The sequence below is a fragment of the Sitophilus oryzae genome, unplaced genomic scaffold, assembly GCF_002938485.1.
Source record: "Sitophilus oryzae breed Bouriz unplaced genomic scaffold, Soryzae_2.0 scaffold_1625_pilon_pilon, whole genome shotgun sequence".
In the NCBI taxonomy this organism is placed as follows: Eukaryota; Metazoa; Arthropoda; class Insecta; order Coleoptera; family Curculionidae; genus Sitophilus; species Sitophilus oryzae.
Window position 1 is genome coordinate 614,695 of NW_022146309.1, and position 27,414 is coordinate 642,108.

The 27,414-nt window shown below is 33.1% G+C and overlaps 1 protein-coding gene across 1 annotated transcript in view; it reads left to right on the plus strand.

Moving 5' to 3' along the window:
- LOC115880540 (A disintegrin and metalloproteinase with thrombospondin motifs 7) overlaps positions 1-27,414 on the plus strand; it is a 276,261-nt gene that overhangs the window by 216,616 nt on the left and 32,231 nt on the right. Inside the window, exons 14-16 of the mRNA XM_030897765.1 lie at positions 622-872; positions 3,745-3,862; positions 11,780-11,915. Of these exons, the coding sequence (XP_030753625.1) occupies positions 622-872; positions 3,745-3,862; positions 11,780-11,915 (505 nt within the window). The remainder of the gene's footprint in view (positions 1-621; positions 873-3,744; positions 3,863-11,779; positions 11,916-27,414) is intronic.

The following is a 27,414-nucleotide window of genomic DNA, read 5'->3' on the forward strand; positions in this document are numbered from 1 at the left end:
GTGAACAGGCATTTCTAAAAAGTTTTCTAAAATATACAGGAAAATTAAAAAAAAAATCTCATAGACGAGAAAATATACCACTCATAAAAATATTTGCACTTATTTAAGCCTCACTCTGTATATTCCTCAGAATTTAGTCCTTATTCATTGAAAGAATATGCAAGGTGACAATAGAAAAATAATAATCGAGAATATATTTTTGAAAAAATAAAATCATAATAAGATTTCAAAAATTTCGTAGAGTAACCGTAATATTTAGCCTCACTTCTTAGTTGGTAGATAGATACTTTAATGTTCTTTTAATACTAACCAGCTTTGTGTAATACATTGTTAAAAAGTTAATTACTTTCTTTTTACAGTTTTGTAGGAAAATCTAAAATCATACGATTAGTTTTTGAGGTATAAATGTTTGGAAGTAAGCAGCATTTTGAAAACTTAATACTTTACTATTTTTGACTGACAGCAAAAATGTTTTAATTCTTTTTTTTAAATTGCAATATTAATAATAAATTAACCTTTTCTTTAATAACAACCACACAGAAAACCAAAGGTACAACTGACTTACATGAATACTATATCATAAATCAGATTGCAGTAAAGATAATAAATATTTTTTTATAGAAAGTAGGGTGTGACTGGGTGGTTGACTCCACAGCTAAGGAAGACGAGTGCGGCATCTGTCAAGGAGACGGCACCAAGTGTGACATCACCAGAGGGGAATATAAAAAGCAGAGTGGAGTACCTAGATCAAGGGAAATAGTCGTAATACCACGAGGAGCGCGAAATATCCTGGTGGAGGAAAACGGCCAATCTGAAAATTACATCGAGCTATCAAGTGCAGTGGAGAAAAAGTTCTACTTAAATGGTAACAGGTTAGTTTGTATTTTAGTTCATTCATAACTGAAGCCAAAATGATTAATATATGGAAAACAAAGATAACCTTATGTCTTTTTTAACAAGCCTCCCCCTAGATAAAACTTGTCAACGTAAGATTAATTTCATAATATACCGGCTTTCAAAAATCTACTATTTAAATAAGTACCTACTCAAACAGTCTACTATTCCCTCGACTATTCCAGAGACTGCTTTAAATTGTTTTGCATTGTATCCTCTCAATTCCGGATATCTCCATTTGATTTGATATTAAACCTCTATTAAATCTGACCTTTAGCAAATACAATAACATTCAATTCTAAAATAAATGCAAATCTAAAAAAGTAGAAAAAAGACTCAAAGTCTCGGTCTCAACGTTTATATAATGTTAAACTGTTACACGTGTTTCGCTCATATACTAGCATCATCAGACCTAAGAAGAAAGAACCTAAATAAATAACAAATAATAATAATAAAAAGGTCGTCATAACTTACACCTTTTTAATATTTGTTATTTATGTAGGCTCTTTCTTGTTAGATCTGGTGATGCTCGTATGTGAGCGAAACACGTGTAACAGTTTAACATTATATAAACGTATAGAGACTGAGACTGAGTCTTTTTTCTACTTTTTTAATTTGAACCAGGTCTCTTTGAGAAGAATGGACGCCTTCTTTAAATGTAAATCTGTTTTGTTGCGCCTCTGGCCATTAAAAACCAACTTTGCTTTTTCTACTAGTAATTTGCTTGATTAAAATAGAGTTGCTATACAGGGTGAGTCTTAAATAAGTGCAAATATTTTTATGGGTGGTATATTTCGACCCCAGGAACACGTCTATGAGTTTTATTTTTCAAAAAAAAGATGTTGAAAATCGTGCATTTTCTTTTAAATTTCCCGGTATACTTTTTGAAAACTTTTTAGAACTACCTGTTCACCGCAAATTTTCCCACAGTATAATTTCTTAACCTCTGATATTACCATAGTTACAGCTTTACTCTATATGGTTACTAAAATTGATGCAAATACAGAAAAAAGCCAGTGGCTCTCAAAATTTTTCCAAAAAAAATCAATTTTTTTAAAATTTTCAAACTTAAATAACTCGGTTATTTGGGACTTATTTGAAAAATGGTAAAGAGAAAATATGTTTCTTTTATCGAGATATACCAGTTCGGAAAATATTTGCACTTATTTAAGACTCACCCTGTATTATTATGTAATTTCCCTTTGGTTTCTCCTTATTGAGTATTTATTTTTTAGCTGTTTTATTGTCAACTTTGATTGTTTTTGTCTAGATTATAAATAATTTTTAGGTTTCAATATGTATATTTATAAATCTCGGTATAACTTTTGCTGTAATACACAAATTACATTAAGTTTACTTATTAAGCACCATATGATAAAAAAAACGGCGTCAAAGGCGATTGAGAAATGACAATCGAAGATAATTTTGGGCGAGGTCTATCTCTAGATACCATTTAATAAAAATTCACATAAAACTTGTCAAAAATTAATACTAAATAGAAAGCTAATAAAAGGATAAAACGTTTCCAAAAACACAAATCTATTACTAAAAAATATTTTTTATCGAATTTAAATCTACGCCATTTAAAAATAATATTTACTCAATATAAAAATAAATTAATAAAAAAATAAATTAAATAACAATATAAGAGAGGGGAAGATCAAGAAAACGTCATTAGGAAGAACGTGTTAAAATAATAGATCACGATAGAACAGCAAAATGGACGCAACTACCTAACAGGCCATCAAAAAGATGGTACGAAAGATGGACGTCCGGATCACAAGAAGCTTGAATAGCTGTTTTACACCGTGATTGCAAGAAAAAGAAGAAAAATAATTACATACTTCTTAAGGCCAACTGGCCGTATCGCCATTAAAAAAAATAATTGTGTGCATATTTGAAGTGAAACTTGTTTTGTTTGAAGTGAAACTTGAAAATTTGTTCTTATTTCCGTCTGTCCGTCTGTCCATCTGTCCGTCTGAGGATCCCATTCGGGTACCTCTATACACGTGTCGAGTTTGGTTCCTATTGACCCATAATTAAGAAAAATCCTGATGATTTCGTCTATTTAGAGTCATCGCATCGGTTTGAAACGTTGAGAGCGTCATCCTGTAGTCCATCCCCAATTATGCCAAAATCGACAAACATTTTTCTTCGAAATCAAATCCTTACTCCCACCCTGATGAAGATGTGAACGAAACAACCTGTGAACGAAACGTCGTATCCAGCTCCAAGGTGGAAATATGTGCACGTCGCTCACATAGTCCACCCACCAACTTTGACGTTTCTTGACATAACTTTTGACGTTTCTTACTTAAAAACTAACTGTCACAGTGACACCTGTCGTACACGGTCAAGTTGGCCTTGGTCCAATCTATCGACATACCAAATTTCATTTAAATCGGACGATTTTTTCTAAGCCGTAGGCTGTCCTTACCACTTTTAACCTCGTGTGTCATGTGTGTGTCGTGTCGTATCACGGTCCTGAGTGTTTTACTCTCAGCGCGCGTAAAGAAGTTTCACTTCAATAAAAAAGAATACAGGCCAAGTAAATATCATATAAGCCGCGTGTAGATGATGCGAGGAACCGCGCCAGAAACCTCGTGCGTGAAGTGCATTCGTGACTCGCATTTCGAAACTAATTAACATGGATAAGTGAACAGTAGCCACTATTTGAGTTCCTATGCAAGTCTTATTCGAGACCTTCTCGTCCGTAGTTTCTCGCACCGTGTGCTCCAAACAATTAGGTTTAACCTCACCAAAATTATCATCGACTGTAATACCCCAGCCTTCTCTGACGCCGTTTTCTTTTATCTTCTGGTGTTTTTACAGCTAATTATTTTCTTTCAGACACATTACACTCCCTGGTGAATATAATGTAGCCGGAGCTCAGGCGTTGTACGAGAGGGATCACAGTCTAGAGAAAATTCGGATTCCCGGACCAATTCACGAGTCTATTGTAGTTTCGGTATGTTACACATTAGTTTTATAAGTTATATTAATTAATTTATAGATTAAGATCATCACTAGACTTATTATACCCGAAGGGTAACAAGAACTGTTTATATTTGTGGACAAAATGAGTATTAGTATAAGTTCATACCAATTAAACTTTTAGTCACGTAATTAAGCTTGACCGGCACAGCGTTGCCCACTTTTACATATTTTCTTTTAATCAAACTATTTGATGAAACAATAATAAATTAATTATATATAAACAGTTATTATTTACATCAACAAAACTCATCTTCTTAACGGCCCTTAAGAAACATAAAGGGCCATTACTACCCCTTTCCCATTCCATATTCTAATAAGTTTGCGATGAGTTTTTTGCATTGGCTATTAAGCTGTCTTGTACACTTCGAACAAAAACAGATTCTAAAAAGAACAATGTTCGACTGCAAGATCTGCTAGTAATTTTTTTTATCATAAAGTATCACAACACAGTTCATTTAAACCAAAAACTCGCAATACAAAACTAAAGTGTCAGAAAATAAATAAATAAATGTAGCAACTTGACAATTTTTACAGCATAGTTACCATCTGAATCCCCAGCGGGAAATTTAAATTCCAGTTAGTTAGTCCGGCGCCGAATATGGTCATGGTTGGCAACACTGAATTTAAAAATCGCGCCCTCGATTACGTAACTAAATGTTTAATTGGTATCGTTTATAGCTTCCTAACACCCGCGATGCATAATAAAGTCACGGATCGACTTGACGAGGCAAGGTGCTTCAACCATATAGTACCTAAAAGTGTTAATCAATTCCTACTAGAGGTGTTAACCATAAAGTTTATTATCTTACTAACGTGTACCAGCGACTTCGTTCGCGTCGAATTAATCATTTGTAATGGTGATGATAAAGCAAAGCAAGAATTTCCATTAACATACAAACTGGATAAAATTTTCTCACATTTATGTCAGCATGCGAAAAAACAATATGGCGATATTATTATATAACCTGGTAATATTTGAGGGGTAGTTTCATCTTGTTGGAATTTAACTTTTGAAAAATCCGTTTGCCAAAAATAAGCTTTTTACGTCAAGCAGTTTAAGCAGAATCGTGGTTAATCAATTACCCAACATTTTGGAACACCCTGTATGATTTTTTAAAAAATTTCATAATATGTAAAAAAAAAACAAATAAATTATGCTTGTCCAAGCATTTTCCCGAAAGACTAACCGTTTTTTAAATAACAAATATTGTAATATTTGAGGGGCGTTTTTACCCTCTTGGAATTTGAGATTCGAGAAACCCCTCCTTATCGAACCTCTACACCCCGCCGTCAATCCGTTTACCAAAAATAAGCCTTAAACGTCAAGCAGTTTAAGCAGAATCATGATTACTCAATGGTCATATTTTATGAAACACCCTGTATAAATTTATAAAAAATCTTAAAATATGTAAAACAACAAAATAAAATATACGTGTTTAAGAGTTTTTCCGAAAAACTCACCGGTTTTTAAATAAAAAAATAATTTAATATTTCAGGGATAGTTTCACCCCCTTAGAATTCGAGTTTCGAAAAATCCCTTCTTATCGAACCTTTACACCCTAAAGTCAATCTGTTTTCCAAAAATCAGCTTTTTACGTCAAGCGCTTTAAACAGGATCGTGATTAATCAATGACCAGATTTTTCGAAACACCCTCTATACATTTTTAAAAAATCTTAAAATATGTAAAAATACAAAATAAAATACACGTGTTTAAGCGTTTTTTCGGAAACTTGACCGTTTTTTAAATAAAAAATATTGTAATATTTGAGGGGTGGTTTCACCCTCTTGGAACTGGAATTTCGAAAAATCCCTTCTTATCGAACCTCTACAGCCTAGAGTCAACATGTATGCCAAAATTGAGCTTCTTTGAGTGGTTTAGCAGGATTTTAGTTAACGTTGAGTGCTTTGAGCAGGATCGTGATTAATCAGTATGTCAGTCATTTAAGGATTTTATATATTACTATAGATTTGGTATAAGAACTACGAAAAAATGTTAAATGGGAAAAGTTTTAGGGAATATTAAAATACGAATTCTAATAGTATATTGTTTTATTAGGAGTAAAAATAATACTTTTCGTGTCGAGGCTGTACATTTGACATTGAGATGAGGCACAAAAAGTAATTGTACTCCGAATGGAACATGCTATTTTTCTCAAAAGCCACAAATCATTTTTTAAACAATTTCAAACGTTCCAAATAATATAAAAAATATTTAAAAGTCATACCTTGTATCTAATTATATATCGAGAAACTATGGTTACGCTCGTTGAATTTGACACTTTCTGTCTGTTGAATAATATATTTACGTACTTTTATGCTTAGGCGTAATAGTACGAGAGCTAGCAACGTCGGAAAACAAGTATTTTAAGGCAGCTGGCTCTTTAATATATCGTTTACCGGGACCGTCTTTCGAGACCGGGTTGGGGTAAAACCTTTTTTATTTTATTTTCGTTTATATTCTGATAGTAAAGTATTAAATAATTCTGGTGATCAAAAAAAAAATATATTTAATACTTTACTATCAGAATATAAACGAAAATAAAATAAAAAAGTTTTTGCCCTGACCCGATCTCCAACTTTGAATCCTCGGTTCGTAGTCGGAAACTCTACGCGCTGCACTATGGAGACTTGTTCGATTTATATTCAATACTAGAATTTAACGGACTAAATAAAAAAATATAGGATCTTCTTCCGATGCGCAGTAGTGAACGCAATGGGTATCAGCCGTCAGATGGGCCGCATGCTGTTTCAGAGAGCATAGTAAAATATATATATCAAAGAGCCAGTTTTCTTAAAATAGGTACTTTCTCGAAAACGTTGCTAGCTCTTAGACTAAATATTTCTGGGAAACTTAAATGGAAACGACAGTTCATTAAACAACGTTTTTCCTCCAACCACCAGAATAACCAAAATTCAAAAACTGTCAATATCAAAAAAGAAAATGTCTAATACACGAGATGACTTTATTGTGTTTTTACGCTTTGATTTGGTTCTAAAAGTGCGTTACTTTTATACCTAGGCGTTAAAATGACTTTTTTATATTGTCAATCACGTCGCAAAAATTAATACTTTTGTGACGTTAGAAAAAATAATATATTGTTTTTTTAAGAGTAAAAATGACACTTTTTGTGGCAAGGCTGTACCTTTGACATACAGACGAGGCACAAAAATTAATTTTTACCCCAAATAGAACCTGTTGCAATTTCGAACGTTCCAAATAATATAAAAAAATTAAAAGTAATTCCTTGTATGTAATTATAATTATATATCGAGAAACTATGGTTACGCTCGTTGAATTTGACACTTTATGTCAGTTTAATAATATATTTTCGTACTTTTGTGCTTAGGCGTAAAACTACTTTACTTTTATGCCTAGGTGTTAAAATGACTTTTTTATATTGTCAATCACGTCGCAAAAACTAATACTTTTGTGACGTTTGAAAAACGAATTATTTTCGTGTATACTTACAGAATATTTCAAAAAATTTTGGCGGATATAACGTTGACATATTTATTTACTGATATATTGATTAGTTTTGACAGTTGAGTTTTGTATTACGAGTTTATGGTTTAAGTGAAATTCTAAACTGAAAATTTTGTACTAGCAGACCATGCAGTGGAAAATTGTTGTTTTTAGCTTATAATATTATGTACTGTATATACAGTACATGATATATGGTAATCGCAAAACAATTTCCGATGGACGTGATCAACTTTGAGTGACAAGCGATGGCGACAGCTCTGCCAGATTGTGATGGATTTATGAGATGAATCTTAATTTAAAATTGACAAACAACATGTTCATTATATCATTTTGAAAGACTTTTACGTTTTATTTTTAATTTAATAAATAATATTTTAGTGATTAATTGATTTATTTGTTTTATAGCTTATTTTATTTATTACATACTGGCAAAAACTAGTCCATTATGAAGATTATTATAAGCGTTATTATGGGTTATTTATTTATTGATGTACATCATACAACGCCATAAGTGGTAATAACAAGTAAGAGGGTGCTATTAATGCACAAACTAATAATCATAGAATTTAATAAAAACTAACTTTGAAAGTGGTATAATGTACTTATCAAGCTTACTTTTCTGACTGTAGTCAAGGGTAATAAAGGACCTTTATTATCACGTTCTCGTTTAAAATAGTTTAAAAAAAAACAGGGAAGCTACAAGCTCTTTGCTTCGACTGTTTAAATGCTTCGGCATATTTTCAACACACAAATTTCAAGAAATGCGATACAAAAACTCGAAAATTTAGTTCTTCAAAGAACTGTTTATGCTTAAAAGTGCAATTTTTAATAAAAGACTATGAAAATAGGCAAAAAAACGAGAATTACTCACAAAGATTCAACAACATAATATTGAACACGACATTATACAAAATAATCACTGACACTAGGATAATTGTCAAATAATATAGAACAACATTGCTGAACACGGCGCAATGTGACCGACATAGCGATAATAAAATTCGGTTTAAACTAATTTTTCCAGCTTTAATCTAAATAAAATATATGTCAGAATCATTTGTTCTATAAAGTAAAATGAAGAGCTGCTCGGTATCTTAAATTATACAACAAATTTAAACATTTTTGCCAAAATTTCATTTACTCAGGTTCATAGACTTTAGTGTCAATATCGAAATGATTGATGACGTGCATCGGAAAATATTTTGCGATTACATAAAATAATAGTTAGAATGGAAATCTATGTAAGGATTATTTTTTTAATTTAGCAGAGTAACAATTTTCTCCCGAAAATGCTAAATTAAGTTGAAATAAAAAAATGATTAAATGTAGAGTTAAATTCTCTAACTAAAACCACCTAGTCACTCCACGGGCGCCATTAGAATTATACTCGCCTGAAGAAACATAATACTGTATAGAAACCATTTGTTCGAAACACGCGTGTGCCTTATACATATTTGAGGGTCGATATCGAACCAATTAATACCAGATAAGTTAATTGAGGCGATTGGCAAACACGGGCATCAGGGTCGTAGGTTAAGGGCCGATTTTCGATACCTCTCTATTTCTTAATTCAATTACATGTTGTTTTTGTTCGGGAACCCCGCAGGCTTATCTCTAACTGGAAATTAACCGTGGGATATCGGTTCGTCGTTTGCGATGATTTAATTTGTGGATTGGGTCCAGATAATCCGTAATTTGATACATTTGGTGATTTTCGAGTTAAATACATAAATAATGATTATTCTAGAATGGATATTTCGATTTGACTTAATATTAGCTCTATAATTATAGATAGAAGTTGGCAATGTTTTATTTTGAAACCCACCATTGTTTTTATTCTATTTACTGTTTTCCACATTTACTATATTTTGGATAATCATGTATCCTCCGGTATCAATAACCGGCATATTAAGAAATATGCTGTATGTCCCCGGATTGTCTTTGCAAGAGGAAAAACTTTTTTATTATTGACATATTGGGAAAATTGCATTCTTCATTAAAAAAAAACTTCCTCGTCTTCTTCCTTCTCTATACAGGCTGTCCCAGAAATAAGTGCAAGTATTTTAACTGGTAGTATAGTTCAACCCCAGAAACACGCCTATGAGGTTTTTTCGCGAAAAAAAAAATTGTGGCCTTTGTAGTCCTTTTCTAATAGTTAGGTTATTACATTCTCCACTCCTATCCTATTCAAAATCTCTAATAACTTGGAGACTTTAAACTCCATATACCCCTTTGTCGATGGCTTACGATGCATAAAAACCGCACATTCGCCAGGCTGTAGCATTGATATAAAATACGTTCTATCGTTTCTTCTACAGATTGAGAAAAACTCAGCTTTAGATATTTATTAAGCTCACAATGTCCTGTTGTAGACCAACTACAGCTTTGACGGACTCCCAGTCTTTGCTTATCAGATCTGCCGTAAATTTTAAAGAATGTTTTCCTATGATTTTTTTGCCTGTCTCTGCTATGGTAAATTTCTTCACCATTCTAGAGATTTATTGGCCATTAACTCTTTAGTGGGCATTCTTGTAACTGCTTTTGCAGCGTAACAGAAGATATGAGAACTTATGAGTGACACTTATATGAACTTAGGAGTGACACTGATATGAACTTATGAGTGAGACTGATGAGTCTAGTAGGGCTATTTTATCTGCCTTTTCGTTACCCTTGTAACCCTCGTATATTGGTACCCAGGCTAACGCAGAAATGTATTTGGATTATACAAAATCCAAAACAACCAACCCAATGTATTTAGATCACACTAGTCTATAACTGATCTCTATGAAACCAAATGTCTTTAGCTTTGCTTGACTGTTAACAAAAATGGAAACTGAATGGTGTGTTTAACTTATACTCACAGATTAAAAGAGAAATGATTAAAGAGTTAAGTTAGGTTAGGTTGCTAGAATCCTGTTTGAACCCTCACTCGGAGGCCATTGCGATACCCTTGTATTATAGTATACCAAACCTTTCTCTCATTATTTCTTTCTATTTCCAGCTCTTTGCAATGTTTGATACCCTTGTGTGCAAAGAAAAAAAATGCAAAGATTTGTAGCGTCGGGCAGTGGCACAGCAGATGCTCCATGGTTTCTTCTTCCTCTCCGTATTTTCTGCAGTAGTCGTCGTAGGAAATCTTCCATCTTGGTTTATCTTTCACGTTCTTTCCACTTGTCTCTTGCTGCTTGGCCTTGATGGTAATTTCTATAGATTGAGTGCGTTAGTCGTCACAGGTGGTGGGTCATATTCGACGACTTCTCCTCTGGTCCCCTCTGGCGAGTCCCTCCGCCTCCTGGTTACCCACCCCATTACTGTAGCTTTTCACTCAGTACAGAGTGTTCCAGAGTGACCTCGCCTTTACGCAGACAGGACATTTCTTCTCAACAGTCCATCACAGTTTTCGATCTTACTACATAGTGATGCTTCTTAGAGCGCCCAAGCCGTCATATAGGAGATAACTCCTATTGGCCGCTTCTGTTAAAACGAAAGCATCTGTTTGTATAACATTTCAACCATCCGAGATCCTTGGAGGTCGTTGGATGTCTACTTCCTCTGAGAAACTGCCTATACCTGTGCTTCCTAAAGACACGAAGGCGTCTGTATAGACTGCTACCACTTTAGTACTACTAGGTTGCTTTCCACTTCTTCTCTTGTCGGGATTCTGGGTTTTCTGGGCAAGCGGATGATTTTTCCCCATGATTTTTTCTATCATTGGCAATATCTTGTTCTTGTTTAAATATGGTAGTTTCTTTGGTTTTTCACAAATTGGATTATTTTAATCTTAGTGAAAGCTGGAGTATTAGAGAATTTATTTTTGACATTAATGTAAATAATAATGTTACATCAGCAAAGTTTGGACCTAATACAAAAAATCGTAAAGGGGTATCGTTAAATGACAAAACATATTATTATAAAAGACTAATATTCTAAAAAGGAATGCCTTTGCCACAAAGCTTTACCAACAACACAAGGGTATCAAAATCTTCTAAAGTCCATAATATAATTACAGTTTTTGTACGAAATCGAACGTTGTAAACAAAATGTTTGTCTTTGAATTTCAATGTAGATTTTAATTAATTAATGTTTCATAATGCTTCGGAAATCCATACATATTTTTTAGAATAAATAAAAAATTCTGTCCCTTTTATTTTCTCTCAAAACAGAAAATATGGAGATAAAGTATGGAATGATAACTACTAAGGAGTTCATAATATTGTGATTTCATCATATAATATATCACATAGGGTAGAATTTTTTAAAAATAATTGTTTTATTTCATGTGGTGTCTACTGAAATACCTTTTCTTCTTAAAGAAAATATAAAAAAAATATTTATTTTTTTAAATTTTTATTAGCAAAGATTAACACATGTGAAATTTATTCAAGCAATGAATTTGATTTCAGATAATCTTTAGAGGCAAAGTATACAATCCCGGTGTAACATGGAAGTATTCCATGTGGAAACCTGAAGTTGTAAAACAAGTCAACTATAGCTGGATCATGGAAGAATGGTCCCAGTGTTCGTCTACATGTGGAGGAGGTAAATTTATGTTTAATTTATTTACGTAGGCTTGAAAATATAAGAAATACGTACTATTACTATTTGCCTAACTATTAAGGAGAAAATTTGTTTTGATTTAAAATAGATAAAAAGAAACTTTGTTTGATTTGATAATAAACAATGTATGGAATATTATGCATTAAATTTGGGCCCAACCGGCTAAAGTCTGCCGGCTGAAAAGGTAAATCGGTGAAAGAAAACGCATCCTTGATACTTGCGCACCTTACGTCCAAGCAAAATTATGTTTTAGAATATACAAAAAATTACGAATAAAAGGGTTATGGTGCTACTAAAATCAAAGCAATCAAAACTCATTCGTGCAACTAAAATAGCGACAAAATTTCATGGTACGCGCTGAAAATGAATGGAAGAAGGTTTTTTATTGACACGAACATCTAAGTAGAACGTTCGCGAAAAAACTAGTTCCAATAAACTATTCCGACTCCGGAATGAAAGGAACTAGTTTCTGGTTTCTTATAAGACTAGTTCTTCAGAACTCATTTGCTCCGCAAATCCGGGGACCGAGACTGGGACCGAGGTATAATAATAATAATCGACGGCGACGGATCGGCCAGCGCGATCGTAACCCGATGTTAGGCGTATGTTGCCAGTTCCGGACCGAAAGGAACTAGTGGAACTAAATAAAAGACTAGTTCACGCAAAGACTAGCAGACCTATTCTGTCCGCAGTTCCGACCGACGACGATGGATCCGGTCTTGTCTGTGGCTGCGGGCAGCGTAATAAAGACAGAAAATTGGCATGGATACTGTTTTTAGTTTTTAGTTGGTTCTTTGAATATTTTATGGGTATGGTTCACTTCTGATCTTTCAAATTAAGAAATATTTTATAAAATCAAGTGGATATTCAGCCTTTTTAGACAAAAATAAAGAGATTGTTGGGTTAACTACGGCAACCCTGTAAGGTGCAGTTAGAAAATGGACTGGTCCAAGAGAGTCCAAGAGGGGAGGACGCAGAAGAAGAACATCTTTTGACCTTTGAAAGACATTATCATTTTACTTAACGTGAAATTCAAATAATATTGACGCTTATACATAAGTTTTTTGGTCCTTCGAACCCGATATTTGGCGAAGAATTTGGAAAAACAGCAACTACAATTGACAACGCAATTTAATGGTTTTTATTAAACCCTGCCGCTAATAAATTTGGTCACATGCTTGTGTAAAATGCAACAAGCAAAATGTTGACGTTCAAATAAATGTCGAGTTTTCCCTGCAAAAATAAATAGAAAAATCGATTTTAATAGGTTTTAAGACATATTTGTGAGATATTTGTTACGTTTTACAAAAAACCTTCTGGGTATTTCGCCACTTGCACTGCAAGAAAGTCTACAATTTTTTATCTTTTTTTATTTGTTATGTTCCTGTTACTTTTGTTAAGTTAAATGTTTCTGTAATTAAAGGTAAAGTTTAATTAATACTCTTATAAGTTTACATTTTTGAACCTTTCCTAATGTTATATAGACATTCTATAAAATGCCCAGGTATTTCATGAAATGTCTAGATAAAGTATATAAAAATATTTAAATTTCATAGATTTCTGAAATCGTGTAAATATATTAACGTACAAATTTGCATTCATATCATCATAATTAGTAATTACGTCCAAACTACAAGAATTTGTTGTCTTAAAACTATTCGCAATTTTAGTTAAATCGTACTGTTATTGATGACAATATTTTTATTGTCTTAAATAACATTTTATTTATTTAATTTTCTGCGATTAAAGTATTACCTGTCTGTATCAAATTTACGTTGAATAAAAAAAATGTATCAGAAAGTATATCTTTCAAATATACTTACGTGGAAACTATACAAAGGTAAACGTGCGTGACTTCCATAAATAACTACTCCACTTAAATGAGTTTTATCTAAATTCAAATAAGAGCTGAGGCACGGTATGTTTGATTACAGAAAACAGGCTATATACAATTAGAATGCAAGTAATTGAATATATAGAAAAGCAATAAGTATTTAACATAACATTATAACTGAATATTCATTTAAAACAAACAATACACAGTGTGGCCTTTATTTAATATAAATAGTTTTTCTTCATTTTTCAATAGGGTTTCTCAAAGTAAATTGAAATAATCACCAATTTTGGTACATTAGTTTTTCGTTATTGCAATTTGACTACCGTAGAGTGGGAACCAACTAAGAATATGCCACGAGCGTCATCACTTGGGCATCACATGCGCATCGTTTGGCTCCTTAAGAGAAGGCGATCGTTGCTCTGTGACGCTAGTAGCCACAGTTATATAAGTACCAGCCGATGAAGTGTATCCAACCATTCCGGGTAGATGGCAAAAAGCACACTTTTCGCGTTTGGCCGGCTATACCTACAGGGTGAGTCTTAAATAGGGCAAATACTTTTAGGGGTTGTATATTTCGATCTTAGAAATCCATCAATGAGGTTTTTCTAACGGATTTTTTTGAAAATTCGGAATTCTGAAAAAAATTGGAAATGTTTTTAATTTTAGTTAAAAACATAATATCTTCATAATATGGCAATGTAGTAGATTGAATTTACAAAAAGAAAACCCAAAAAGATACAGTGCTTCTCATAATTTACGCGAAAATCATTTTTTAAATTTTTGAAGTAAAATATCTCGGTTATTGTGGACTTATTTGAACAACGGTAAAGAGAAAATATGTTTCTTTTATCAAGATTTACCACGCCTGAAAATATTTGTACTTATGTAAGACTCACATTGTATATTTGATTATATTATGTTACTTAACCAGTCATATCGTGCTGGCAACTGCTACTTTTGGGTCGGTATTTACATGTGTGGAAATAAGTCGCATAGGGATCTTATTAAGTCAGAGTGAGAGAAATGCGACGGTGTGCTGTTGCGGCAATGCCGGTACCCAATGAAGTACCCAAGTAAAGTGAAATCACGTTCGCAAACCGCTTAGTTTTAAAAGATTTCTTTTCGGAAAGATATATATCGAGATATTTAGAAGATTTTTGATAGATTTTGAGATATCGATTTTTGAATTCAGAGTTCTAATAGCGCGACCACTGTCGAACACCAACTCAATTCCACTTATTTTTACCAAAAAGGCAAGTGTTTCTAACTTGCATTTAAAATTTTTCAAGCTATAGAGAAAATTACAACGACTCGTTAATAAATAAACAAATAAAGTATCACGAGACGTAATTAAATCGTGAAGCTGAACGCATGATGTACACCTTTCCCTAGAACGTTAAGTACTGACAGAGGTACTGATTGGGTCAACCGGTAGACTGTGACAAATCTGCTATATCCCCTTCCACGTATCCTCGCAATGCGCACAGTTTCTCGGTTTATTTCATACTTTTGGCAACGTGTTTACTGTTCTCTCTTTGTTCAGTACATTATAAACGCATTGTACTTTTCTTACATACGGAAATCTCGACCCAAGACTAACATTTGCCAGCCCTCAGTATACTGAGCTATATTGATTCTTGTATTCTGACTATTCGCATGTGTAGTAAAATAAACTAAGTAGGTTGGACGCAGACACTCTCGAACACGCAAATTTGGCCGGTTGGCGCTGAATACTCTCAGGCTCTAATTTAAGAAATACAATTTTGTTTATAGGTGTTCAATTTAGAAAGCCTCTCTGCCAAGAAAGAACAATATCTCCAGTTGCTTCCGATCTAGAAAGTCCCAATATAGTAGCGGAAGAACTGTGTGATTATCTTCCAAAACCAAAGGAGAAAACTAGGATATGTAATGCTGATCCATGTCCATATAAATGGTGGATTGGTCCATGGCAGTCTTGCCCAATAACTTGCCATAATGGAGTAAGTATTGATACATATTTGTAATTTGATTTTTTTATTGTACTAAGTTAATTATTGTTAACGGGAAAAGATGTTTACATATTGAATTAATGTTTGGATAATATTTTCCATTATTATATTTGTTGAATAGATTACTTTAAGGTACATTTCTAATTTTTGTTATATAATGGGAATAAGAATTATGTACACCTAATTTAAATTGTAGTAAAAAGCAGAGTAATAGATGTTTGCCAGTCTAAAAGTTCAAGTATTTTTAGTAAGAGATAAGTAAAATGTAAAATTTTTATGATCATTTACACGTGACCAATGATGTATGAAGTTGTTGAAGTTTTATCTTCTGTTGCAGCAAAATATTTTTTGGTCAGAGCAGCAAAAGTTTTCAAAAGTAGAAAAAAGAGGAATGAGTTACTAATACTTTGTGATACATACATTTTATATGATCGAAAAATCAAAAGTAACAGTAGGAAACACACCAATCACTGTTTGATAAAAATAATTTTTCAGAATATATTATATATGTTTGTCATGAAAGATTTCACTTCTTTCGAGGTATATTAAATATTAAAGCTTATCTTTAGTTATATTAAAGCTTATCTTATTTAACTGAACATAAGCCTATTAAATTTTAAAGATTATTATCTTCATTTGAATTTAAAAAAAAATGGGCATAAACTTCTCTACAAAATAAGTACAAAACATACCCCTTTAGAACATTTTTTGTGGCAATAACTGAGAATAAGAGCTAGCCTGTGCGAAGCCATTAATGTTAGTATCATTATCCATTAGTACCAATAATGCTAGTATTACTTGTTGGTTTGGTTTGGGTTGGGTTGGTTTATGTATATCTAGCTAGAAAAAAAACACTCAACTAACTGGACCAGAACCGTTCTGCTTCTTATGGGGATCAACCAACTTAGAGCGGAACTTAAGAACCTAGTAGACCCTATCTGTAAACTGGAACCCAAGTAGCATTTGGACGTTATCTAACGTCGGGTATACGTCGCGTTCAATAAACCCGACGTCGGGTACCAACGTCGGTTCGACCGCCTGACCCTTATTTGCACCTAAATGGGGAATACAGATTCGGGTCGCTTCGACGTCGGTATCTGACCTAATAGGGAATGTAATTCTACCAATTACCAACGTCATATTACGTTGGATTTTAGTCACTTAAAATTCGTCGCTAAGCACTTACATTACGTTTGGTTTCATATTCGCTACCAGGAATACATAAAAACCTAACCAAATTACCTAATTACAAATGGATTCATAATCACTCCTCGAATATAACTATAAGTGCCTACCTAATTTCATATTATAATAATTCTGAATCATTAATCCAGACATCAGTTTTGTCAACGGAAGTCACTTTTTGATATATCTGATTAAAATACTCCGGAACACAACGAGCGCCTTCAAAATTAGGTAGATTTATGAAATAAAATATCTATAAAAAGTAACTCGCAATTTTTTTTTTATTTCTAGCTGGTTTAATCATAAAACTGTACTGTAGTTCCCCAAACTCAACCTTATCAATATTATTCTACTAGAAATCGGAATGTGAATATAAATTTTAAAAACAAAAAACGACTTTAAAATGGCTGACAATCGGATACTTGTTAAGAATGGCGAATTTCTGTGTCCGACTTAATATAAACTACCAATATACCAATTTCGACCGGGTCTCCAACATTAGTCGTCTCACACGACCGAAGTCATCAAACCGGACGACCGGCAATCGTATTATGACGTATATAATTCCAACGTACGCCACGTAACCTCACTTTGCGTATCAGTGATTTGTGGATTTGTGCAACTATAATTTAGTTTTGGTTTTCTCCTTAAAAAAATGGCTGTATATACAAAATTTAAAAGAGTTGGAACCAGTACCTCACATGTGGGAGGAGGATGGGGTCTGCTGGTTTCCTAAGCTAAAAAATGAAATTAAGATGCACCAGTGTAATGCAGTATCTCTTCCGCATAAAAAGCATTCGTGGGTGGGGGCAAGACATTACTTCTACTATTATTATTTTGCTAAAGCCTCGACCTATTTCTGTAAAATGTAGATGAATGTTTAAATGCCTTTTTAGTGTTTTTTAGGCATAATAAAAAAAAATAAGTTTGTTTACAAAAACTTTTTATTAACCTATGTTCATTAGGCCGCAAATGCTACTTAATGGGTTGTATTTACGGACGTAAATAGAGATACGTAAATTAGGTTATAAATATGAACATAAAATACAACAAAATATAATTAGACGTTACTTTAGGGATTATCAGTGAGACGTATCCTATTCGGACAACGGGTAGACGTGGGGCTAGTTCAAGTATTATGTACGTCGTGCAAGCCAACGTGGGAACGACGTTGGGAAATTAATACAAATGGTACGTTGTTATTTTGTACGTTGACAGATCGTTGGATTTACCTACTCGGATCCAACGACGTCACTTTTAATAGGAAAGCGACGTCACCGGTCGTATCACCAGCACCCGACCTAAATTTGCACAAAGTCTGACGTCGCTTCAGGTCAGATTTAGTTCGAAGACAGATAGATGCTACTTGGGAATGGGTACCTATCCTCCAACAATCGAAGAAATTTCTCAGACCGAGAAGAATCAAAGATTTTCCTAGATTTAAGGAAGAAAAATCTTCGGATTATCACGGGGTTTTAACAGAACTCCTCAATGAACACTTTAGTAGATTGAAGTTAAAAAACAACGACTAATACAAATTCCGCCAGTACGACAACCATTCGTGCTACAAACTTTGGTAGGACTATATAATATACAATATGATCGAAAAAGATATTCGCAAAAAACAACAAGATATTTAGAAAAATAATAAACAACAGAATACAAAACACGCTGCACAACCACGAGAACAAGCAGGCTTTAGAAGCGGCTTCAGGGAGACGCAATATCTCCAAAGCTGTTTAGGAGCAACATTAGGAGAAATCTTCAGATTCGCTGATAACATAGTCATAATTGCCAATAGCCCTGAAGAACTACAAGCACAAATTAACGAAACAAATACAGCCAGCAATAAAGTTGGTCTCAAAATGAACTTAGCAAAAAGTGAAATAATGTACAACTAACTAGTGGACAGAGAAGACATTCTAGTAAATAACACAACACTGGAAAGCGTAGAAGAATACATATATTTGGGACAACTAATACACAGCTCGGAATCTCTTCTACCAGAAATCAACAGAAGAATTAAGTTAGCATGAAGTACTTATGGAAGAAACTAGGATGCCATTTTATCTAAAGAAGAAAACATTCGACCAATGTGTACTACCAGTGATGACCTATGCGTGCGAAACCTGGTCACTTAAGAAAGTATTATTTATTTATTTATCTCAAACACACAAATCGTGTAATTACATGAAAACAGATACCATAACATTACAATTCAACAAAAAAAATATAGAAATGACAAAAAGAAATATAAATATACCATTCAGTACCTATATATAACTAATATTAAATAACAAATAATAAAAAATGATTTTTTAGATATCTAAATAATATTGTCTTTGGAGTTCAAATCTGCAGAGGAGTTTCACACAATAAAAATAATGGTTTATTTTGTTTTGACGTTATAAATAATTAACTAATATTATAATTGTCAAAAACGAAGAAAAAATTTAAGGCGATTTGAAAATTTACAAATATTATTGGATATATCAAGATCGTATATTTCAATAGCATTCATAGTTGCTATCATTCGGGAAATGGGAGGACTCCGATTCATGGAAGAAAAAGCACGTAAAAAAATCGAACTGATCTGAGCTGGCGAGGAGGTATATTCATTCCACATAGTGACAGCAGTCGGGGTTCATCGATGAAGTTATTAAGAATTTTGAAAATAAACATTATTGAATAAGTTTCGTCTAACTTCTAATGTATTTATATTAAATTCATTTCTCAAGTCAGAGGAGCGAACTATATCGTAGTTAGATTGTAATGTATTGTGAGTATTTTTTGTAGTATAAATATCTCAAAAATTTGCTTTGTACTTTCTCTATATACTTAATGCGTGTTACCTGAGCAGGGTTCCAAATTACAGAAGCAAATTCCAGCTTCGGACGCACCAACGCAAAATACAACTCTTTTAATATTTGAACATTATCAAAATGGGTCGATTGCCTAATTAAAAAACCTAAAGATCTTAACGCTTCGGCTCTCTTATTCTCAACATGAGATGAATAATTTAATTTATTATCATACTCCAGCCCTAAATCTCTTATCAAATTAACTCGCCTCAGTGGCTGGTTATCGATCAAGTAATTAAAAATAATATTATTTATTGCCCAACTCGTAGACATTCCACAACATTTTGATAAGTTAAATTCAAATTTATTTATAATGCACCACACACATTGATTGCTCTTTTAATATCAGATTGAAGCCTAATGCAATCAGTAGTATTTCTGATGGGAAGGTAAAATTTCATGTCGTCAGCAAACAAAAGAGGTGTAGAATACTGAAACATCTCTGGCAAACTATTTATAAAAATTAGAAAAAGCAAAGGTCCAAGGTTGGACCCTGCGATACTCCCGACTTTGCAGTATGTTTATTGAAGAGGTATCCATCATAACGAACTATAAACTTTTTATCCTGTAGATAAGATGTAAACAATTTAATCAGAGATGGTCTCATACCACATTCAACTAATCTCTCTAATCGGTTTATGTCCGTCTTAAGTGCCCAATAAGGAAACTGCAGGTCGCACAATGCTCAATGGAACTAAATATGCTGGGAATAATCAAGAGAGACCGTAAAAGACTAAAATGGATACGACAAAAGACCCAGATGTAATAGATGTCATCCACAGAGTCAAATCCCTCAAGTGGCAATGGGCAGGATACCTGGCAAGAAGGATAGACAACCGATGAACCACAAAAATTACAGCATGGTACCCATGAGGAATGAATGAAGACCTAGAAGAACACCAAACCTGAGATGGAACAATCAGTGCCGGATTTAGACATCCAGGGCCCCTAGGCACTTGACATTTGGGGCCACCCGGTCATAGCCAATTTGGAGCTTATATATAAAAGTTGCGCGCCACTCATTTCAAGGGGCCCCTAGGCTGGCTGGGCCCCTAGGCCCGGGACTTGCAGGCCTAGACGGAAATCCGGCCCTGGGAACCATGATATTATACAATTAGCAGGGATAACTTGGGCCCGCATAGCCAATAATAGACAACAATGTGCCCAACTACAAAGAGAGTACCTAAATATGTGAAAGGCTAGACTATAATTGGAAAAAAACGGTGTCAGTGATAGCTATGAAATGAAGATCGGTTTAATATGTAAAATTATACAGGGTGGCACATCGAAAACGTTCCGCAAGGCATAACGGCCAAGGTAATTTTTTTTCAGAAAATTCAAAAACACGTCAATTTTGTTTGTGAGGACTGTTTTTATACAAAAATATTAAAATCTTCAACCCTCCCCTAAGCAGGGGGTGTCATCCCCCAATTGTTTTCAAATGGGTAGGGGTGTCAAGTGGTGCCGCATTGAAAAGGGCTTTCTATTCTCTATACTTTCCCGCTACGTTTTTGAAAATCGGTGGAGCCATTGAGAAAATATGAAGGGATTGAAATTTGAAAAGTTTATTTGAACATTTATCCGGTAAATGATAGGATAAATTCCTTCGACCAATTTGCTGTTTTTCTTGTCTTATTATTTCTAGATGTTTGCATTTTTCACCTTACAAGGATGAACGATCGGGTTAGGTAGAGTGTACTTTCTTTTTTGAAAGGTGTAGTTAATCAGCACAACTGTCGGTACTGGGCTGGACAACCCCAGGGTTTTTCACTAGTTGCACACACAAAACCCTAAGAAATTGAACATGTGAACAGTACTTTTTTAGAAATTCTATTGTGAGTCCTTTTTTTCTTTCTGAAATCTAACAGGTAGATATATTACTTGTATTTACTGGAAAATACCATCGATCTAGCCCTAACTGATATCATAGAGAACAATTCTGGATACGTTGAAGCGAACTGACCATTTCAACAAGAGGGTGCACCTCCACATTACTCTCAAAATGTGCGTAATTATTTAAACAATAACTTTCCCGTTCGGCGGATAGGACGAAGGGGTGCAATTGAGATGGCCTCCCCGGTCACCCGGCTTGACTCCTTTAAACTTTTTCTATGGGGACACATAAAAGTAAAGTGTATAGCACTCCACCAGCCTCGTTAGAAGACCTGCAAAGACGAATTATTGATGTTTGTTGCGAAGTGACCCTGCAAGTTCTTCAGAATGTTCTATAACAGGTTTTTTGCTGCATTTTCTTCATTAATAAAGATAAGTTTTTTTTTATTAATTCAATTTGTGCGTTTTTTCCAAAGTACTTTTTCAAATTTCAGTATTTCACTTATTTTCAATGACTCGACAAATTTTCAAAAACGAAGCGGGAGTGTATAGAGAATAGAAAGGCCCTTAAGCCCTTTTCATTGCGATATACTTGGCCCCCCTTCCTATTTGAAAAAAGTTGAAGGATGACACCCCCGCTTAGGGTTGAAGACTGCAATCATTTTGGGGGCAAAAGTTGACCCCCTCACAAACAAAATTGACGTGTTTTGGATTTTCGAAAAAATACCCTGGCTGTTTCGATGGGCCACCCTGTATGTAAAATTGTATGGGGACTGTCATTGATCATCATTTCATGGCCATCGCCGATGCCGTTTTTTTTCGATCATGCGATATTGCATAGTTATATTATTTGGTACGACGATATGGGAATGTATTGAAACCAAACTTACAGTCCATAAGAGGCTACATCTGAATAGTTTCGATTTCCCAAAATTTATCGAAGAAGACATTATCAAAAAGAATCTGATTAGGTTTTAATCATAGAGTTGAGATTTTGTCTGAGGTTTTGTATCAGTATCTAAATTAGTTTTAGATAAAGCCAACGATAAATATAAACGATCATAGCTTCTAAAATGAGAGTTGTGTAAATGTCACCAGGAATCAAATTTATCAAAATGAGGTTAAGGGGATATTCAGAAAGAAATAACTATACACCAAAGTAGAATATTGAAGATAATCAGAAGCTTTGTTGCGGATTTTAATGATGTTATTATAAAACAGTAATGAACTTTTTAGAGATTCTCTATTTTGTTTAATAAAATAGACTAATTTATCTTTCTATAAACAGATGTCGCCGTTTGTAATAATTGTTTTTAATTTCTTAGGGAAGGATGCCTATGAGACGAAGAAACGTAATGTGCATTGATGGCCAAGAGATGGCTGACCACTGCGACTGGTGGCGCAAAACCCGCACGAATACTGAACCCTGCAGAAAAACCCATTACAAAATCTTTCGAAGAAACAACCATAGATATTTATTTAGAATAAATATGTCGAATATTTGAGATTATCTAATACTCTAATAAAATAATTATATATATTTTAACAGTAGTTTTAGTTATTATAAACTAACTTAATAAATGTATGAGATTAGTAGATATATTTCAGTATTGATAAATTAATTTTAGTTTATTCTTTAATTTATTTTTTTAGTAATTAACTCGATATTATTTAATACATAAATAAATTTACACAGCTAATTTTCGTACTAAATAATACCCTAATACTTAATAACGTACTAACTACATTTACAATTAGTAATTGTTAGAAGACTTGATGAATATTTAATATAGTTTTTATTTTTTTTTTTTTTTTTATATTTAACAAAATAATAAACTCACTTTTGGCTACAGGGATGCGATACTTTCATTTCCTTCCAACTTTTTGAATTGAAGTTCCAAGAAATTGCTTGTGATGTACCAATGCATTTCAAAGCCATTTAAATAGAACACACATTTTATATTTATTTTAGAAATCAAACACAAATTTTGTTTGAAGTACTTTTATAACCCAGATCGAACTTTATAGACAAAAATTTTTGTTTTGGAAATAAAACAGCTTTTTTACTAATAAAATGTAAATAATTTTTTTTTATATTAAAAAATACAGGGGTGGCGCCTCTCATACGCCGCGGAGGCTCTAGGGAGAACGGGGTTTGTATTAAAATGAAATTTTGTGAGCATATGTGGGATTAATTTAGAGCACTTTTAAAAATATAGAGTTCTACAGGGTGTGTCCCCAAACAAAGTTACATATCAAAAGTTGTGTTTTTGTAATGGAACACTCTAATAATTAGATTTTCGGTTCTGGGAGAAAAATAAAGATAAGTTTTATAAGAGAAGTATATGACTAAAATGAGTTTTTGACATGTTAACATTATCTAGAAATAAAGAACTGTTTTAAATTACAATAAAAGCTAGCTAAACTGTATGTAGTTATGCTATTGTATTGTACAAATCAAATTAAAACTTGATCAAGTTATCTGAGTGAGACAAAGTATGTGAACATTGGTCACTTTTAAAAGCATGTTAATCTCTTTTTAATTTTAAATGGAACACCCAGTATATTATTCCGACATTCAATGGAGGAATTCATGTCTCTTCAAAATACTATTAAGGTTGCCTACCCCTAAAACAAATATTTTCTAGATATTTTCATTTACACATGATTTGACCTGAGTAGATCTTTATTATTTAATTGTTAAAATCTAGATGGCTGTGATATGTCTGACGTTCAACATAGTTATCTAATTGTAATAATAATAAATTGTGTAGCTGCTTTCGAGGTAGAACTCCACATAAATGCCTTTTAAAATGGAAAGATCCATTTGAAAAGACAACAATTTTATGCAGTTTTTTTTTTTTTTTTTTTTTTTTTTTTTTTTTTTTTATTTTTATTTAATCTTAATTTTGTTAAAATTAACAAAAGTTATATCACAGCTACCCTAGATTTTTTCAAATAATAAAAGATTTACTGACACTGAATCATAAAAATTAAAATATCTGGGAGAAAATCTTGTCAATATTTTGAAGATATATAAATTTCTCATTGAACACCGGAAAAATAAACTGGGTGTTCCATTTTAAAATAAAGGGTAACTTGCTTTTTAAAAGGTGACTAATGTTCCATATTAATTTTGTCTCACCATATATAACTTTTCGGGTCAAATTTCAATTTGGTTTAACATACAATAGTTGTAATTAAATATCCAGGCTATACAAGATAAACTAAAATTTAGGTAGCTGTTATCAGGGAGATTTAAAATTTACTCTTCAATTTCACAAAGTATGAAATATGTGTAAATCCTTAGATTTTTGGTATATGTTTCTTTAATATAAGCTCACCTTTATTTTTTCCTAGAATCGAAAAATCAATTAATATATAACTATGTGTAACTTTTTTTTTATTTTTTAAAAAATACCGGAATACTATTTTTTCAGTTAACCTATATGCTGCCAAAATTTTATTTCGATATAAACTATACCGTTCTCTTTGGAGCTTCCGCGGCGTACCTATAAGAGGCGCCACCCTGGCCCATAAACCACTGTCGAAAAAAGTGGCGTCATAATATTCAGTTAAAATTACTCTTGGGAAAGGACTATTTTGATGCTTCCGTAATAAAAAAGTGTATATAATGGAACGCGATTTTGATATGATCGTCAAATGGTTTAATAATAAGAATGAGTCATCCAAGTTTTTAGTAATATCACAAGTTCAAAATCAAAACTTAGAAGTCAAAAATCACTATTAATAATTGTCTTATCTCTATGATATTAATTCATATATATTTTTTGGAAATATAAAAGATGCGGCTTAAGAATTTATGATAAAATTAATGGCATTGCGAATTTATAATATCAAAGTATAAACATAAATAATACCAAATCATTAACTGATCTAACAGCTTTAAAATTGGTATATTATAATAAGTTCAATATTAGTGATATTCGGGTTACTCACGTTTTATGTGATTGAGCCATATAATATATACAGTGTAGATTCACAAATACTAAATACAATATACCTAATACAAAATAGAAAAAAAAACGGCGTCAGTGGTGGCTATGAAATGAAGATCGGTGTCATTTTATATGTAAAATTCTAGACCATATATACTTACGTGGATAGAGTAAGTCACTATGGAAACTGTCCCAAACATATCAACATTCCATTTATCTTCTTTTTTGTTGCACACGCGGTGCCTCTAATCTATCTATCCTTGTCGAGGACCTATATCGTCCACGCGTCAAATTTGAAAATTAATTTAGAAAAATTCAATTTTAAAATGCATATATTTGAACAGTAATTGAATGTTACTGTCACAAAAATAAATTAAATAAAAAAATAAATTAGCACTCCGTACGAATATCAATATTCTTAGGAATCTAACCAGAAAGTATGCGTGTGGTTTAATATAAATTAAAGAACAACTGAATACTTTGCTTGCCTGTGAAAAGATAATTCAGGGACATTGTATTATAATTTCAACACACCAAACACTTGTCATTTTGATAGCTGCAAAAATTAAAATGCAACAGGTAAAAAAATAAATATAATTGCACAAACTTAAAATTAACTTCCCACTAAACACACTTGCATCTTTGACTATATAAAAGCGGTCGATAAAAGAGTATTAATACAATGTTTAAAATAAAAAGCGCAAAAAAACAAGCATCGTTACAAAATGGAAATAACGGCATGACATACATTATGACAAGATTATGACAATACGATGACAATGAATAATTGGTTTCCATAACAATGTATAATTTGTGCTTTCTAAACCGGGATAATGGTATTTTGAAGCCACGTGCAACTTTCAATGCGCATGCGCAAAGTAAAATCCTCGAGAAAGACAAACCTATGGAATGTTTCATAACTGCAATAAAGAAGGTTCGAAAATGGAATGTCGTGATGTTGGAGACATATTTTTTATGCTAAACTTATGGCGTTTATCCACGTAAGTATATATGATTGTAAAATCGGTATATTTGGGGCTTACTCAACCGGGTCTCACAATGCAAATTCACCTCAAATATCCATTTAGTTGGTCATTGGCAAGCACTCTCTCATTGTACATGAAAAAAACAAAACAAGCATTTACTGATCTGGATAAAATTGATAGTTAAATGTAAGACTCACCGGGGGTACTCCGCCCCCCTAGCCACTGACATCACTGATATTCTATTCAATATATCACATTCCATATCTTCCATCTAATTCAAATATTATTCGGATCTATTGGTTAATCTTCAACAACTAACTAGTGTCACCTGAAATAGTATAGGGGCTTTCCCCGAACGCAATTCTGCCGCTAAACAGGTTCGCATCCCAATCGAATAAGCTGTTTGGGTGGCTCACCATCCCAACGCCGCATCGTCAATCGAGAAGACATTATGGGGACCTCAAACTCTCAAGACCAACCTAGAAGGCAAGACGTCACAAGAGGTTTTCTTACCGTGGTCAAACGGCCCCGTTGGCTTACAGTACAAACGACTTGCAACTATATTAGTCAAAAGACTCGCAACCTCCATTTGTCAGCTCTGTGACGAAACACAACACAACAGCCAGCCGGCCTATCAACAACTGACTGACCTGCCGCCTGCCGAGCTAAGCCTCCTGTTACATCACAATTTTACCTGATCACAAATATTTACATCGCTTGTCAATGAATCATACTGTTTTCTCTAATCGACTTTCAAATAGAGTGTTTTAGCATTACCAAATAAATAAATAGAGAGTTTTCGAAGGAATGCATATTGTTATTAAGAATAATT